This window comes from Scyliorhinus canicula, chromosome 9, assembly GCF_902713615.1.
Source record: "Scyliorhinus canicula chromosome 9, sScyCan1.1, whole genome shotgun sequence".
In the NCBI taxonomy this organism is placed as follows: domain Eukaryota; kingdom Metazoa; phylum Chordata; class Chondrichthyes; order Carcharhiniformes; family Scyliorhinidae; genus Scyliorhinus; species Scyliorhinus canicula.
In genome coordinates, this window is record NC_052154.1 from 73,299,876 (window position 1) to 73,318,978 (window position 19,103).

Genomic DNA, 19,103 nt, shown 5'->3' on the forward strand with positions numbered 1-19,103 from the left:
CTGTGCATACAGAGAACATGGCAAGGGTGCAAACTCCACACGGACAGTGACCCGGGGCCACGATCTAACCCTGGTCCTCAGCGCCGTGAGGCAACAGTGCTAACCACAGTGCCACCGTGGCATCCCAATCACATTTAAATCCATGCAAATCGCAGTGTTGCAATGTGCCACCAGCGTGGGGTATATACCTCGTGTCGCTGCCAGTGGGGGACTGGAGCATTGCAATGTTTTCAACCCGACGCTCTATTTTCTGCCCGGCATCGGGATTGGAGAATCCAACCCCCCAACTCAAACTGGGACACACCCTCCACACTTTGAACGGGACCACAAGAATTCCAAATACACTCACTGTATCCACATTAGGAAACTGGATTCCTGCGAAATTTTCATGATTTATTTTTTTTAGGTAAAACGCTATTTCTTCTGTTTCAGCAACTTGCATTTCCACTTCAGGATCTCCATGCTTCAATCTATTTTCCAGAATTGTACTGATTGATGCTCTGTAAAAGATTGAGAAAGAAAGAATTTTACTGCTGTGAAAATAGTCAATAACAGAGGGCAAGGGTTAACATGGCTAAATCAGGACTAATCATTGACATGGTGTATTGGCCTGAGGCCGACAATGTACCCAAGCTGCCCAAGATGTGGTAGCTGGGGAAGGCCTTGGACAGGATTCTCCGTAGCCCGATGCCGAAATAGTGAACGGTGAAGAATGGATTTCCATGCTGAAATGGGGGCCGGTGCCAGTTTGACGCCGGTCCGCCATGCTCCGCCACCTCCAAACTGGCGTCATCATGACGCGTGCCATGCGCCGTTTCAATGGCTTTGGCGTGTTATCGGCAGCTCCATCCACGTTGCTCCATCTCTGATGGGCCGAATACTCGATGGCGTGGGCCACATATGGTACCAAACGTGTGGGAACCTGGCGTGCTGGTTGCAGACTGTGTCCAGCGCCGCCACACTCGGCCGGTATCTGTGCCGCTGGCCGGGGGGGGGCTTCTGCTGGGGCTGGGGGATCTGGTGCCGGGTGGCCAGGGGGAGGGCTGTGGGGTCGCGGTTGGCACGTTGGGGTTGCGCACGGCCGGCGCCATGTTGTAGGGCATTACCGGTGCAGGTCGTCAGCTGTGCGAATGCGCAGCCCCGGGACCCGGCCATTCTCTGCCCGTTTTCAGCGCAGGCGGGGGGGGAGTTTCAGTCGGCGCTGGTGCTAACCCCTCACCAGTACCGGAATCGGTGAGGGTTTCACGCTGAATTTTCAGTTGTGAAAGACCACACATGCTCCGTTGGCTTCAGCAATTTAATCTCCCAAACGGAGAATCCAGCCCCTTATCTGGGGAGAGTTTTAAAGCTGTGAACACGATTCATTAGGTTAATTCGGCGGAATTCAAGAAAAACATTTCTGTAATTTTGAGCGAGTTTGCAGGGTGTTTCTTGCCGAATTTTCGGGTGAGATCCACACCACTATTCAACCACATGAGAAGAGGATATTTCGCTGTAGGAGTGATTTCACAAAGACAGAGGGATTTGGTATATTAAAATAAACATTATTACTAATACAGTATTAATATATGTTTAATGTAATAATAATATTTCACACAAGAAAAATAGCTTACAATTACCCTTTAAACAATGCTAATCAATACAGTGACACAATAACCCTTAACTGCTATCTTTATTTCCACTCAAAGAGCAAAATCACCGCAGCACTCAATCCACTTTCAAATACAAATAGCAGACCCAGGCACATTTGCATTATAGATATCTTATTTGAGACTGTTTTAAAGAAAATGTCTGAATCCTGTCAGAACCATGCAGAAACTCTGGCTGTATTTCTTCAGAAGCTGCTTCTCAGCCGGGGGTCAGTTCACCTTCCAGCCACACAATTCTGAGCTGCTTAGAAACAAACTGCTAATCTGTCCATAGACATATCTTTAACTGAATTGCAGTGACAACAGATGCTTGACTTCTGCTCACATCCCATCTAAAACGCAACAAAACTGCTTTTCTGAAAAATGCCTGGTACCTTAGCTCCTCCCATTAATTAAATAAATGACATGCCCCTATCATCCGGCCTCCAGCAGAGAGGGCCATACAGACCTTCAAGCAGAGCCTCCGTAAACAACAGACAGGATCCTTAGACACATGCTTGGCCCGATTCTTGTTCACTGAATGGACCACACTACAAACCGTGACCGGGGTGGCTCCAGTGGAACTGCTCCTGGGCCTACACCTCCACACCCACTTAGGGTTGTTACTCCCAGACAAGGGGAGAAGGTGCAATGGGCCCAAGATCAAAGGTGGAAGTCCATGCCCCACATCATTCGGCCTGTCATTTTGCCACAAACACAAGATTTTTGACTGAAATTACACCCTTTGTGCCCATTAGCTATCCGGCACCGTGCTGCAACAGATTGGTCCGGTGTCCGATTGGGTTCAGGTCGAGGCCCAGCAGTTACAACAACATTTAGATCATCTGCAGGCACGCCAACCACCTTTGTGCCCACAACCAGCGGCAAGTCCCGTTCCTGAGGATCCAGGGCAAAGGTTCCACAAGCCTGTGATACCGTTGTGCACCTGCGCCCTGGACCTCCCGATGGCAGTGCCCTCTTCAGATTCAGAGTTGGAGCCGAATCCTCTGGGTCGTCTAGGGAGGAGCCGAAGGTACAGCTCAGCCCGCCCCTGTTCTACATGGTGTTCCAATCGTAAGAGACGTTCTCCGACACGATACACTCCGCCGGGGGCACCTCTGCCTCGATCATCAGAGGCGGTGTTGCACCGGATTCGTCGACCCTCTTCTTCCTCGATCTCGCCTCCTCCCTCTTGTTAATGGCTCATTGAGGGAGTATTGGACTTTTTGGGGGAAGGGATGTATATCTGGGCCCGACAAAAGTCTATGGAGTCGGGGATCTGGTTCGCCCAGAAGCCCTCGAAGAATATGCATTCCGCTACTGCAAGAGGGCGGAGCTTCAGAGGACTTCCGGTCTTTTAGTGTGGGAATGGAAGGATACGGACTCTGGAAATGCTTATGGTTTTAGTTTAGGCAGGTACCATGGTCGGCGGAAGCTTGGAGGGCCAAAGGGTCTGTTCCTGTGCTGTATTGTTCTTTGTTCTTCTTTGTTCTTTAAAGCTGGCCGGCTCAGAACCAGCCGGGACTCACTCACAAAAATCTCTGTAACAAACGTCAATAAACCTCCCGTTCATCCTGCAACCTGATGTGGACTCCTTTTGTGGGGGCTGCCATAATAGTATTGGAACTGTAAATGTTGTAACTGAGAAAGACGGATTGTTAAAGGGTGATTATCTCAGAATAAGGGATCAGCCAGTTAGGACTGAGATGAAGAGAAATGTTTCCATTTAAATGGTTTCAAATCTTCGGAATTATCTACCCCACAGTGAGTTGTGGAAACTCAGTCATTGAACACATTCAAGACAGAGATCAATAGATTTTTGGGTACTCAGGGATATGGGGATAGTGCAGTTAGGGGATGTTGAGGCAGGAGATGAGTCATGATCCTATTGAACAGTGGCAGGCTCAAAGGGCTGAATGGCCAACTCCCAGGGCCCGGGAGAGAGGAGTGCACATGGTGCTAATTACTGGGAGCACGGCACTGCCCCTCTCTCAAATGACCACCCACCTGCCTCAATGTACTCGCAGAGAGGCATGGGGCAGAAACTCTGCTCTGGACAAGGTTCTGCAATATAAAGGGTTATTGGAGAAAGGGCCTGGGTCCTTGCAGCCATTTGTTTTCACAGTCAGGGTGCAGTCTGATGTGATACATCCTTGGTCACTCTCCTGGCAACCTGAACAGGTATTGACTCAGTAATAGAGTCAAGGTGGCAGAGAGGGCTGGGCATGTCAGGGCAAACAATACTTAATGCTGCATTAACCCTGTTGTTGACAATTGTGTAAATCAATTTTCCTGCAGAATGTTTGAGGTGAGGGATGCCGTCAGTGTCCCTGCTGATTTCATCTGTGGGAAGTGCACCCAACTCCAGCTCCTTAAAAACCGTGTTAGGGACCTGGAGCTTGAGCTGGATGAACTTCGGATCATTCGGGAGGCAGAGGGGGTCATAGATAGGAGCTTCAGGGAAGTAGTTACACCAAACACTGGAGATAGATGGGTAACTGTAAGAGGGACTGGGAAGAAGCAGTCAGTGCAGGGACCCCCTGCGGTCGTTCCCCTGAGTAACAAGTATACCGTTTTGGATACTTGTGGGGGGGACGACTTACCAGGGGTAAGCCATGGGGTACGGGCCTCTGGCACGGAGTCTGTCCCTGTTGCTCAGAAGGGAAGGGGGGAAAGGAGTAGAACACTAGTAATTGGGGACTCAATAGTCAGGGGCACAGATAGGAGATTTTGTGGGAGCGAGAGAGACTCACGTTTGGTATGTTGCCTCCCAGGTGCAAGGGTAAGTGATGTCTCGGATCGTGTTTTCCGGGTCCTTAAGGGGGAGGGGGAGCAGCCCCAAGTCGTAGTCCACATTGGCACTAACGACATAGGTAGGAAAGGGGACAAGGATGTCAGGCAGGCCTTTAGGGAGCTAGGATGGAAGCTCAGAGCGAGAACAAACAGAGTTGTTATCTCTGGGTTGTTGCCCGTGCCACGTGATAGTGAGATGAGGAATAGGGAGAGAGAGCAATTAAACACGTGGTTACAGGGATGGTGCAGGCGGGAGGGATTCAGATTTCTGGATAACTGGGGCTCTTTCTGGGGAAGGTAGGCAGGATCCTGTCTATCCTCTATAGACAGGATGGTCTACATCTGAACCTGAGGGGCACCAATATCCTGGGGGGGAGATTTGTTAGTGCTCTTTGGGGGGGTTTAAACTAATTCAGCAGGGGCATGGGAACCTGGATTGTAGTTTTGGGGTACGGGAGATTGAGAGTATAGAGGTCAGGAGCACAGATTTGACTTCGCAAGAGGGTTCCAGTGTTCAGGTAGGTGGTTTGAAGTGTGTCTACTTCAATGCCAGGAGTATACGAAATAAGGTAGGGGAACTGGCAGCATGGGTTGGTACCTGGGACTTCGATGTTGTGGCCATTTCAGAGACATGGATAGAGCAGGGACAGGAATGGTTGTTGCAGGTTCCGGGGTTTAGGTGTTTTAGTAAGCTCAGAGAAGGGGGCAAAAGAGGGGGAGGTGTGGCGCTGCTTGTCAAGGACAGTATTACGGTGGCGGAAAGGATGCTAGATGGGGACTCTTCTTCTGAGGTAGTATGGGCTGAGGTTAGAAACAGGAAAGGAGAGGTCACCCTGTTGGGAGTTTTCTATAGGCCACCTAATAGTTCTAGGGATGTAGAGGAAAGGATGGCGAAGATGATTCTGGAAAAGAGCGAAAGTAACAGGGTAGTTGTTATGGGAGACTTTAACTTTCCAAATATTGACTGGAAAAGATATAGTTCGAGTACATTAGATGGGTCATTCTTTGTACAATGTGTGCAGGAGGGTTTCCTGACACAATATGTTGACAGGCCAACAAGAGGCGAGGCCACATTGGATTTGGTTTTGGGTAATGAACCAGGCCAGGTGTTAGATCTGGAGGTAGGTGAGCACTTTGGAAACAGTGACCACAATTCGGTAACCATTACGTTAGTGATGGAAAGGGATAAGTATACCCCGCAGGGCAAAAGTTATAGCTGGGGGAAGGGCAATTATGATGCCATTAGACATGACTTAGGATGTGTTGGTTGGAGAAGTAGGCTGCAAGGGTTGGGCACACTGGATATGTGGAGCTTGTTCAAGGAACAGCTATTGCATGTTCTTGATAAGTACGTACCAGTCAGGCAGGGAGGAAGGGGTCGAGCGAGGGAACCGTGGTTCACCAAAGAAGTGGAATCTCTTGTTAAGAGGAAGAAGGAGGCCTATGTGAAGATGAGGCATGAAGTTTCAGTTGGGGCGTCTGATAGTTACAAGGAAGCGAGGAAGGATCTAAAGAGAGAGCTGAGACGAGCAAGGAGGGGACATGAGAAGTCTTTGGCAGGTAGGATCAAGGAAAACCCAAAAGCTTTCTATAGGTATGTCAGGAATAAAAGAATGACTAGGGTAAGAGTAGGGCCAGTCAAGGACAGTGGTGGGAACTTGTGTGTGGAGGCTGAGGAGATAAGCGAGATACTAAATGAATACTTTTCGTCAGTATTCACTCAAGAAAAAGATAATATTGTGGAGGAGAATGCTGAGACCCAGGCTATTAGAATAGATGGCATTGAGGTGCGTAGGGAAGAAGTGTTGGCAATTCTGGACAAGGTGAAAATAGATAAGTCCCCGGGGCCGGATGGGATTTATCCTAGGATTCTCTGGGAAGCCAGGGAAGAGATTGCTGAGCCTTTGGCTTTGATTTTTAGGTCATCATTGGCTACAGGAATAGTGCCAGAGGACTGGAGGATAGCAAATGTGGTCCCTTTGTTCAAGAAGGGGAGTAGAGATAACCCCGGTAACTATAGGCCGGTGAGCCTAACGTCTGTGGTGGGTAAGGTCTTGGAGAGGATTATAAAAGATACGATTTATAATCATCTAGATAGGAATAATATGATTAGGGATAGTCAGCATGGTTTTGTGAAGGGTAGGTCATGCCTCACAAACCTTATCGAGTTCTTTGAGAAGGTGACTGAACAGGTAGACGAGGGTAGAGCAGTTGATGTGGTGTATATGGATTTCAGTAAAGCGTTTGATAAGGTTCCCCACGGTCGGCTATTGCAGAAAATACGGAGGCTGGGGATTGAGGGTGATTTAGAGATGTGGATCAGAAATTGGCTAGTTGAAAGAAGACAGAGTGGTAGTTGATGGGAAATGTTCAGAATGGAGTTCAGTTACGAGTGGCGTACCACAAGGATCTGTTCTGGGGCCGTTGCTGTTTGTCATTTTTATAAATGACCTAGAGGAGGGCGCAGAAGGATGGGTGAGTAAATTTGCAGACGACACTAAAGTCGGTGGAGTTGTAGACAGTGCGGAAGGATGTTGCAGGTTACAGAGTGACATAGATAAGCTGCAGAGCTGGGCTGAGAGGTGGCAAATGGAGTTTAATGTGGAGAAGTGTGAGGTGATTCACTTTGGAAAGAATAACAGGAATGCGGAATATTTGGCTAATGGTAAAATTCTTGGTAGTGTGGATGAGCAGAGGGATCTCGGTGTCCATGTACATAGATCCCTGAAAGTTGCCACCCAGGTTGATAGGGTTGTGAAGAAGGCCTATGGTGTGTTGGCCTTTATTGGTAGAGGGATTGAGTTCCGGAGCCATGAGGTCATGTTGCAGTTGTACAAAACTCTAGTACGGCCGCATTTGGAGTATTGCGTACAGTTCTGGTCGCCTCATTATAGGAAGGACGTGGAAGCCTTGGAACGGGTGCAGAGGAGATTTACCAGGATGTTGCCTGGTATGGAGGGAAAATCTTATGAGGAAAGGCTGATGGACTTGAGGTTGTTTTCGTTAGAGAGAAGAAGGTTAAGAGGTGACTTAATAGAGGCATACAAAATGATCAGAGGGTTAGATAGGGTGGACAGCGAGAGCCTTCTCCCGCGGATGGAGGTGGCTAGCACGAGGGGACATAGCCTTAAATTGAGGGGTAATAGATATAGGACAGCGGTCAGAGGTGGGTTTTTTACGCAAAGAGTGGTGAGGCCGTGGAATGCCCTACCTGCAACAGTAGTGAACTCGCCAATATTGAGGGCATTTAAAAGTTTATTGGATAAGCATATGGATGATAAGGGCATAGTGTAGGTTAGATGGCCTTTAGTTTTTTTCCATGTCGGTGCAACATCGAGGGCCGAAGGGCCTGTACTGCGCTGTATCGTTCTATTCTATAATTCCTTTAGCTTCACTTTACTTTCAATTGATTTGTTGGCTGTGACTGTTTTGGTACAAGTGAAACTTTTGCTCCTTTGTTTATGTATTGGCATTATATTGTGTGAAACACTTCATTGAATTTCCACCACAGGATATCTCTCAGCCAGCATTTGTATATGAAGATTGTTGGAGACACATGCACACTTAAAGGAGAAAATATCATGAATGACTGTCCATCGCAACTGTGTGCTTTGTGTACCAGCTGCTGTCCTACCAGGGATATCTGTTCCCCTTGTCCTCACGTTTGATGTGCTGCTGTTCATCTTCAATAATTTTGCATTAATCTTTTTAAATGGTAATGTTGCGCAACATGTAACAAACTTTCAGTATTCTTTAAAACTAATTGAGCCTTTAAGTAAGAAACTTTTGTTTAAACATTGAAAATGACAAAGACTTGCTCTGTGACAATTCCATTTCAGGAATATACGTTATTTTTAGTGTTGTCCTGAAGTGTGTTGGGTTCTGGGCATGTTATTAAAGACAACAGGAGTATGTGCAAAATGTAGTGACCACTCCAGGAATACAATACAGAAACTTGCGAATTTAACATTTTATATCAATTTAAAATGAATTGGCTGGTAACAAAATAAAAAGTACAAACTATGTAAATCGGTCTTCCCACTCATTTGTCACTATGAAAGGTGGAAAAGTATTTTCATGTACAATGTTAGGGTGAGGCCAGAGATCTCCTTAACACTGGGAGCCGAGCACAGCTACAGGCTGGGAATGAGGGATAGGTCAGGAAAACGTCAGGCATTATTTCACATACAAACAATTTTAAAAGATTATATTACATCTACCATATATCAGAAATTGATGGTGTTTTGAGATGATATTACATTCCAGAAGAATGGTTACCTACATGTTAGGAATGTGATCGGTACATCTCTGTATGAGTTCATTCGCTGTTTTAACTGAATCCAAACATTGTTCATTTTCATTATTTTTGAATCGATCGAACAAATAATTACAACTCTCATTTGGACCTAAATGGAGAAGGAGGGGATAAAGCAAAGAGGTCAATACAAATACACTTGAGTCCTTTGAAACCCTTCCTGGAAAGCACTCACTGTCTGGCAGCAATGTAAATCAGGCCTTCACCTGGCTGTTATATTTTGGGGAGTGAAATTCCTTTCTCAGCTCTGGAATAAATTGGTTAATGAGTTTGTGAGAAATTCCCTGTTGTGCACTGAATGAATCAGTGATGACTTTATTCAGGTCGTGAACAAAGGAGGTTCAACCAGGCCCATGACTCAGCTTGTTACAAATAATACAGAGAGTAACAATCCCATCATGTTACTATTCTCTTATAATGTTCAAATTTGTCAACTATTCTTGCACATTTGAATAATCACTTACTGGGTCTACTGTAGAAATCCATGTCCTGATTATTTGTGCAATTTTATATTAAGATCTACAGGGGCACACTAATAAAATGGAGCACGTTAAAATATATTCACTGTAACCATTCCAGTCCGGTATGCTTAGGACCCATTCTCCTTCGAGGTGGAATGTCGCAGGTTATTGTGCCCGACAGAGGTCGAATAAGGCGACGATGCTGGAAGTGGAGGACGGCCTGATGGAGTTAGTGAAGACATGGCGGAGGTGGGAGCATCGTCTTCGTCCCCCCCATTGCCAGTGGAGCAATTCATAGAATTTACAGTGCAGAAGGAGGCCGTGCGACACTGGAGGCTCAACGAGTCCCCAGATGCCCTGTCTCGCGGGACGTGCGCCAACGCGCAATTGGACCGCCTGAGAGCCATCCACGATGACCTCTGCCACCCGGGGTCACCCGGCTTGCCCACTTCACCAAGTCCCGCAACCTGCCCTATTCCACAGGGGAGGTCAAGACCATGACTAAGGCATGCCAGATCTGTGCGGAATGCAAGCCGCAGTTCTATCGACCAGACAAGGCCCGCCTGATAAAAGCCTCTGGGCCCTTTGAGCGACTAAGCGTGGACTTCAAAGGGCCTCTCCCTTCCAACAACCGCAACATCTATTTCCTCACCATCATCAATGAATTCTCCCGCTTCCCTTTTGCTGTCCCCTGCCCCGATAGTACCTCGGCCTCCGTGATCAAGGCACTGCGCAGCATCTTCGCTCTGTTTGGTTTCCCCGCTTATATCCACAGCGACCGGGGTACATCGTTCATGAGCGATGAGCTGCGCCGGTACCTGCTCAGCAAGGGCATCGCCTCGAGCAGGACAACGAGCTATAACCCGCGGGGAAACGGGCAAGTGGAGAGGGAGAACGCGACAGTTTGGAAGGCTGTCCTCCTAGCCCTACGGTCAAGGGGTCTCCCTATCGCCCGCTGGCAGGAGGTCCTACCCGATGCCCTGCACTCCATTCGGTCGCTCCTCTGTACGGCCACGAATGAGACCCCTCACAATCGTTTGTTTGTCTTCCCCAGGAAGTCCACCTCTGGGTCTCGCTCCCACCCTGGCTGACGACTCCGGGTCCAGTCCTACTCCGGAGGCATGTGAGGAGCTATAAAACGGAACCAATAGTCGAGAGGGTCCACCTACTACACGCAAACCCTCAATACGTCTACGTCGAGCACCCCGACGGCAGGCAGGATACAGTATCCCTGCGAGACCTGGCACCCGCTGGCTCTCCCACCGACCCCACCGATCCTCCCACCGACCCCCCCCCTTCTACCGACGCTCCCGGCCCTACACCGAACGCCGACTTCGACAGCGCCCCCTCCATAGCGCCCCCTGCCCCCCAGCCGACACCGACCACCCTAATCACTCCTGATACCCCCCCCCTCTCCAAGGCGGACAAAGCCTCAGTCAACCGTGCTCCCGGATAGAACACCATCGGAACCGACCGCATCCACGGCGCCACCACCGGAGCGGCGAAAGTCAGCACGGACTATCAGACCACCACAAAGACTGAACTTATAATTTAAAAACACTTCATCCCCGACGGACTATGTGTTTTTTTTTAAACAGGGGGTGAATGTGATGATCGGAATACCTTGCCCCTTTAAGAGGCTTGAATACCTTGCCCCTTTAAGAGGCTTGGAACCCTGGGGGACTCTGCCCCCTGGGAAACAGTATTTAAGATGAGACTCCATTTTGCGAGCACACTTCCCTGGGATGCTGCCATTGTTCACTGCTTATTAAAGCCTTTGATTATTGACCTAAGTTTCGCATCGTAATTGAGAGTGCCTCAGGGATGCTGCCTATGCTCACAATTTTAGTGATGAAGTGTTGTGGCTCCCAGGAGCAGTATTAAAACGAACAGGTCCAGTCTCTTGTAAGGTTGGATTCAAGGGACTGTCCACGCCAAACACTTGGACCACCTGATGAAGTGGGAACCTGCACAGCTCATCACCTGACCAGCAGTGTTGCTGTCTCCACCGCATCAGACACCGCCCCTCAGCCTGGGGACCCAGCTGTCCTGATCACAACACCCAATTAAGCAGGAGGAAGATGACTGCAAATCCAACATGGACGCAGAGGAATACATTCTGGCACACAATGCCATATCGTGGACAGAGGTCCCAGCAATAATTCTTCGGTGGTTGGCCAGGAAACAGTGGTCAGCAAATCGATACCCTCTCCCCGACCCAGAGCCGCAACATTTGGAAACCCAGCCACAGGCAAAGTGGCCCACACCATTGGCGGCTGAAGGGGGACTTTTGGACTGGGGTGGGGGGGGGGTGTCATAACCCCCATGAGGACCACAGGGAAACCATCATTGATCTTTCCTTGGGACTCGTGTAGTACAAGTTCCCCAGATAGGGGGCAGAGGCCACCTGCCTGGGCCTCGTTATGTAATAATATAAAAGTTGGCCCAATGCAGAGCCTGGTTTAGTTATCTCTCCCAGCAAGGACTGTACTGGGATAATATGCTGCTTTGAGCAGGACTCTGTAAATAGTTGAATAGATTAATGTTCATTCACCGCCAACATCCTCAAGTTACTTAATTATTCATTATCATTGATTACTTCCATATTGGTGTTGAGGGCTCCAATTGTATTCTATTAATGTAATAATGGAATTGTGTTGCATTAACAAAGTAAGGGGTTGTGATCACTGCCAGCAGAATATTCAGCTTTCTGAGGGCGCCCACAATAACATTTATTCTCTCAATTCTTTTTGACCTTTTTATAGGAAAGACAAAATGAAAAGATTATTATTGGTGGTGATGTGTGCCCCACGTAGCCAACATAAGTAATCAATGAGGAAGTCTGGTACTACACTCCAAACTGTTATGATGAGGTCTACACCAAAACGGGCACTCTTACTGAGTAAGCTGAATTCCCAAACAGTAGTGCCAAGGGTTGAATTCCTTCTCGAAAACCATGGGACGGGTCAAAGGTTCTGGGGAAAAGGCAGAGAAGTGGAATTGAGGCCTTGATCAGATCAAACATGGGATCGAATTTTCCAGAATATTGGCAAAGGCCAATAGCGGGCAAGAAAAGCGGCATTGATGCCACCAACACCAATGGCAGCTGTCACTGCAATGTCGTTGGAAACACTGAAGAAAAAGGTATGGGTAAGGTCCCATGACATAAACTGGTTGATTCAATCCAACCCTGAAGCAACTTGGATTTTTGTAGATTGGGGCACCATTTTTACAGGCCGCACCAGTGCACAAAAGTTCATATGGAACTGGAGGGGAGAGACTAGGGAAGTGATTAAAAATTCTAAAACGTGCCTGCCGACAGCAGCCGCTTGATTGGCTGACATCTCTTGGGAGGTGGGTCTCCTCACAGATGGGGCAGAATGGTTGACTAAAGTTAATTGACGGCCTGATGGCTATTAAAAGTGCTGCAGGGTCGGGGGTGTAGTGGGGGGGGGGGGGGGGGGGGGAAGTGGGGGTGGGGGGGGGGCAGTGGTGAGGGCTCACCCCGACCTTTACACTGTGAACACCGTAGGGAAGGTACTGCATTCCAGTGCAAAGTTCAGCCCATAATCTACATCCCAAATCTGCTTCAGAAGAGTCAGTGATTAAGGGGAGAATCCAATGCAATCTAAATCAAACTAGTTAACAGTGAACTGAGCTGATCAAAAACTCTGTAATTTAGCTGTGAATCCCCTGCTTTCTATTGTAATCTTCACCCTTTACAAAAGCTGTACTTTAATTTCAATACAACCCAGAACATGACTCCTGTTTCAGTGGGATTTTTGGGAATGACTCCTTCAAGGGAAAGGCAAATGAGCTGAGCTGAAATCTCCAGTGTGACTGTCTCACATTGGTGCAAATGCAGCACAACCCAACATGTGATAAAGAAGGGCCTCTGTCTGTAAACAGCCAAACACCCTGAAATGTCTGTGCTACAGTTATTAATATTAGTTTAATTGCTGAAACCAATTGACCCTTTTCTATCGAAACTACTTTTACTTTAGCATTTTGCGGAACTGAATGAGAGATTTTATTAAAAACATATTTAATTACCTGTTGACGAGGACACCCTGGTTGTCGATTCCTAAAGTAGAAATTTACAACATCAGAGAATTTATCGATGAAATAAATGTTTTTTAAATCTGTAATTCTCTATGTTAATTCTCTCTTACCCTGGGATGTTGCACATGGGCTGCCTGTTGCTGGTGTAGGGACTTTGGTACTGCGGGAATGGTTACTCTGTGTTGTCATTTTAAATGGACCAGGAAGACTGTCCAAATAGATCAACCTGCGTCTTGAAACATGGTAAAAATATGACAATAAATCTTCCTTAATGAAAGTTTGATGCAGCATATATTTGGCTTCATTAAATAATACAGTTTGTTTAATTTCTCACCAACAGGTACAGGATACGGAGTGGGTAATTATCAAGGATGAGTCTTTTTTAAAAAATTAATTTTATTTCAAACATCATCAAATTCTTACATACAAAGTGTTTGTCATTTTTATTGTAATGAAGTAACAGTAGCAACCCTATACCCCCTCAGCCCGACTATCCTCCCTCCCCATCGCCCTAACTGTTGGCCACGAACAGGTCCTTAAAGAAAGTCAGTCATGAAAATAGCGTGTGTGTTTGGGAGATACTCTGTGAGGGATGTGGGGATGAATCATAGAGACATAGAAAATAGAAAATAGGAGCAGGAGTAGGCCATTCGACCCTTTGAGCCTGCTAAGCCTTAACATGATCTTGGCTGATCCTCTATGGCAACACCAGACTCCAGCGCGCTCCCCGTACCCATTGATACCACCACAATTGCAGGGGCACATTCACCAGACAGGCAGTTACAGTGTGTGAGATATTACTGCCAGAGACACTATAGGTAGTTACCTGCATTGAAGAATAGGACCATCTGTAATACTGCACAATGTAAAGATATTTTAACAAGCGCAACATCAATAAAATCTGTTTTTTTCATCATGATTAGCAATTGCAGTTTTCACAGAAAATTTAATCCCAAAACACCAGTTAAAAATCCTCGGATCACAATTCTGATCTGCTCACCGCCCTTCTCACAGCCTCACTGACTGCCCTGCAACAACCATGCACAGTCTTCCTCTAACTCACCATCATTCTCCCTCGCTGTCTACAGCAGCAAGCAGGGTGGAGAGCAAAGTGGCCAGGACTTGGAGCAGAACAGTGAGCAAGGCAGCGAGGGGGGAAGCAAGCAGGGCAGTAAGCAGGGGCAGTAAGGGGGGAATAAAGCAGGGCAGTAAGCAGGGGCAGCGAGGGGGGAATAAAGCAGGGCAGTAAGCAGGGGCAGCGAGGGGGGAAGCAAGCAGGGCAGTAAGCAGGGGCAGTAAGGGGGGAATAAAGCAGGGCAGTAAGCAGGGGCAGCGAGGGGGGAATAAAGCAGGGCAGTAAGCAGGGGCAGTAAGGGGGGAATAAAGCAGGGCAGTAAGCAGGGGCAGCGAGGGGGGAATAAAGCAGGGCAGTAAGCAGGGGCAGCGAGGGGGGAATAAAGCAGGGCAGTAAGCAGGGGCAGTAAGGGGGGAATAAAGCAGGGCAGTAAGCAGGGGCAGCGAGGGGGGAAACAAGCAGGGCAGTAAGCAGGGGCAGTAAGGGAGGAATAAAGCAGGGCAGTAAGCAGGGGCAGTGAGGGGAGAAGCAAGCAGGGCAATAAGCAGGGGCAGTAAGGGAGGAATAAAGCAGGGCAGTAAGCAGGGGCAGTAAGGGGGGAATAAAGCAGGGCAGTAAGCAGGGGCAGCGAGGGGGGAAGCAAGCAGGGCAGTAAGCAGGGGCAGCGAGGGGGGGAGCAAGCAGGGCAGTAAGCAGGGGCAGCGAGGGGGGAAGCAAGCAGGGCAGTAAGCAGGGGCAGCGAGGGGGGAAGCAAGCAGGGCAGTAAGCAGGGGCAGCGAGGGGGGTGAAGGCAGGGCAAGCAGGGCAGGGGGAATCAAGCAGGGCAGTAAGCAGGGCAGCGAGGGGGGATAGCAACGCAGGGCCGTAAGCAGGGCCAGCGAAGGGGGAAGCAAGCAGGGCAGTAAGCAGGGCCGCGAGGGGCGAAATAAGCAGGGCAAGTAAGCAGGGGCAGCCGAGGGGGGAAGCAAGCAGGGCAGTAAGCAGGGGCAGTAAGGGGGACTTAAGGCAGGGCAAGTAAGCAGGGCAGCGAGGGGACTTTGCGAGCAGGGCAGTACGCGCTGTTCATGGGGCAGCGAGGGGGAAGCAAGCAGGGACCGTAAGCAGGGCAGCGGAGGGAATAAAGCAGGGCAGTTCCCCAGCAGGGGCAGTGAGGGGAAGGAAGCAAGCCGGGCAATTAAGCAGGGGCAGTGAGTGGGGGAAGACAGCAGGGCAGTATGCAGGGGCAGTGAGGGGGGAAGCAAGCAGGGCAGTAAGCAGGGGCAGTGAGGGGGTTTGCGGGCAGGGCAGTAAGCAGGGGCAGTGAGGGGGTTTGCGAGCAGGGCAGTGAGCGGGATAGCAAGGGAGTGGCGACTAGGGTGGTGGGGGGGCAGTGAGTTGGGGGGCGAATGGATTGAGGTGGTGAGTGGATTGGGACAGTGAGTGGGATGGTGAGCACAGCAGAGGGGCGGCAAGGGAACAGTGACTGGTACAGTGACTGGGGCAGTGAGGGAGATGGCAAGCATTCAATGGACCATGATGATGATGTTAGCGGCACACATATGCAGTCAAGTGGGTGCCAACTTCCTGTTTCAGTTGCTCAATGATGACATCAGAGGCACTGACTTCCTGTCCCAGTGCAGTGGCTGGAGATACAGAGGATGCATCAATGGGCTGAGATCATCAGGTTGATCATCTCTGACTGTGAACTTCAGGAGTGTTGTGTTGTGTTGTTTGCCTCCTCTGCTCAGTTGGCACTGATCACATGGACATTGTTGGTGTTGGTGGCGACCACAATTATGCGTAATATTCCAAGTGTAGCCTTACCAAGGTTCTATACAATTGTAGCATGACTTGCCAGTTTTTATACTCGATGCCACGCCCAATGAAGGCAAGCATTCCGTATGCTTTTTTGACTACCTTGTCCACTTTTGTTGCCATCTGCACACTCAGATCTCTCTGACTTTCTATATTCCTAAGTGTTTTGCCATTTACAGTATATTTCCCCTCTATGTTGGACCTATCAAACTGCATTACCTCACATTTGTCCAGATTAAACTCCATTTGCCATTTCTCTGCCCACTTCTCCAAACTACCTATGTCCTGCTGAATCTTCAGATAATCCTCAACACTATCTGCCACTCCACCAACCTGGTGTCATCCGCAAACTTACTAATCAGACCGGCTACATTTTCCTCCAAATGGTTTATGTACACCACAAATAACAGAGGCCCCAGCACAGATCCCTGTGGAATACCACTAGTCACAACCTTCCATTCAGACAAACACCCTTTGCCTTTTGTGACTGAGTCAGTTCTGTATTAATCTTATCACCTCACCTTTGATCCCGTGTGACTTCACCTTTTGTACCAGTCTGCCAGGAGGCACCTTGTCAAAGGCTTCACTGAAGTCCATGTTAACAACATCTACCGCCCTCCCCTCATCAATCATCTTGTCTCCTCCTCAAAAAACTCGATCAAGTTAGTGAGACACGACCTCCCCGTCACAAAATCATGCTGTCTATCGTTTATGAGTCCATTTGTTTCCAAATGGGTATAAATCCTGTCCCTGAGAATTCTCTCCAATAATTTACCAACTACCGATGTGAGGCTCACCGGCCTATAGTCTCCAGGATTATCCCTAATACCTTTCTTAAGCAGCAGTACCACATTAGCTATTCTCCGGTCCTCTGGAATCTCACCTGTAGCCAATGAGGATAAAAAGATGTCAGTTAAGGTCACAGCAATTTCCTCCCTTGCTTCCCTCAGTATTCTGGGGTAAATGCCATCCCGCCCAGGAAACTTATCTACCTTAATATCTTTTAAAAGACCCAATATCACCTCCTTTTCAATGTTAACATGATCCAGACTGTCCACATATCCTACCCAAGAACATCCTCCACAAAGTCCTTTTCTTTGGTGAACACTGATGCAAAGTACTCATTTAGTAACTCACCCATTTCCTCTGGCTCATGAAGCCTGATGGATCAGTATGTTTATGCAGGGACTATAAGATGATGGTCAACAGTATGTCTCGGCTGGATCGCTATCCAGTCCTGTGGATCGAGGTTCTTTACGAGCTGAGCGGGAGGTCGCAAGTTTACAAAATTTGATATGAGTTATGCTTACCTCCAGTTGGTCCTGGTCCCCGAATCCAGACGCTTTGTCACCGTGAACATGCACCGGGGACTATATGAATACACCCACCTGCCCTTTGAGGTTTCCTTGCATGGCAGTCTATCTGGACAATGCCCTGATCATTGGCTCTTCCGACCAGGAGCATCTGTGACACCTGGCTGAGGTGCTGTGGCGTTTTGAGGCTGGCGTCCAACTCCAGTGGGAGAAGTGTGTTTTCAGCATCACCGAGGTAACGTACCTCGGCTTACACGTTGACCGCCATGGGTTGCACCTGATGGAAGAAAAGTACAGGCAATTCGGCAGGCCCCAGTGCCAGGCGGTCTGACGGAATTCCGATCATTCCTGGGCCTCGTCAATTACTATGGCATGTTCCTCCCGATCCTGGCCACCAGTTTAGCCCTTCCTCCACCGCCTGTTAAAGATGGGGCTGTGATAATATAATCAGGGCCTAGTTTGAGGCCGATTAAATTGGATATCTTAAATTAAGAATTGGGCATTTTAAAATCATACTGCGTTGAAACCTCAGGCAGGCTGTTGGAATTCAGACTTGACCAAAGTCAAATCCACCAACAGACGAGCTGCCAGATCATGTCTGGGCCTGTCCCATCAATCACCCATCAAAGATCATCGCACACTACTGAGTCCCAGCAGGAGATCATCGTACACCATTGAAATGCACAGGTCTATTGTCCGTAGCCCAGAGCAAGCCAGACTTTCCGTCACCCAGAATTTCTACAGTTGCCTGATATGGGAACAGGTTATGTGCAGCTCACACCACCAGAGATGGGAAACCTGGGGCGGGCTCAGGTGGCCTGTCAAACGGACATCAAACGGACCATTGGGTGCTGAGACTCTCTCCTGAGGTATCATTGACCGGAAGCCAGGGAAGTTTTTGGAAAGATGGGGAGGGAGGGGGATAAATGTACGCATCCTTCACTCACTTAAGACTGGCCAGTACATGAGGCAGCAAAGACTCTAAGGTGACCTTGACCAGACCACAAGGCAAGCAGGAAGAAAGGAAGAGACCGCTAGCGAGAACCACCTTTGTGAAGACGGGCCAGAGGAATTCTAGCGATCAGATCCATAGCCTACCAACCATCTTTGCTGGTAGTAGACTTGAATCTGGGGTATCCTCTTGTTTTATGAGGGTAATTTAAGGGTTCATAGTATTATTATTAATAAACTTATTGAACCTTTATTTGTGCTTGTCCTTTGTCCATCTTGTAACTAAGGGCACCTGGGTAAAACTTTGATTGATATACTGGTCAAAGTATTGCCTTTGTCTCATGAACGTTGGCAGACGCAGAGAAATTATGCACGCAGATCGAGAAGGAGCGTTTGGCCGTCGTGTTCAGAGTCCAGAAGTTTCATCAGTCTGTCCGCAGGACCTGAAGGCTGACACCATGAAGGTGCCAGAGGTGAGCATAGAGGATGGAGTACTCCTTTGGGTGACCTATGTGGTGCTCCCCAAACGTAGGCAGGACCCGAGCCTGATGGACCTCCACAATGGACACACAGGGGTGTCCAAGATTGAAAATGTTAGCTTGTAGCTATATCTGGTGGCCCGGCATTGATACAGACATTACATTGAGTGTATGGCCCAGTGCTGTGTCCAATGTCAGGCCCACCAGACGTTGCCTCCTGCAGCCCCACCCC

At 48.6% G+C, this 19,103-nt stretch overlaps 1 protein-coding gene across 1 annotated transcript in view; it reads right to left on the reverse strand.

Annotated features, from left to right (window-relative positions):
• Positions 1 to 19,103, reverse strand: part of LOC119970890 (adhesion G-protein coupled receptor G2-like) — a 75,002-nt gene that overhangs the window by 35,225 nt on the left and 20,674 nt on the right. Inside the window, exons 3-5 of the mRNA XM_038805998.1 lie at positions 13,251 to 13,281; positions 8,704 to 8,827; positions 350 to 500 (exon numbers count right to left, since the gene is read on the reverse strand). Of these exons, the coding sequence (XP_038661926.1) occupies positions 350 to 500; positions 8,704 to 8,827; positions 13,251 to 13,281 (306 nt within the window). The remainder of the gene's footprint in view (positions 1 to 349; positions 501 to 8,703; positions 8,828 to 13,250; positions 13,282 to 19,103) is intronic.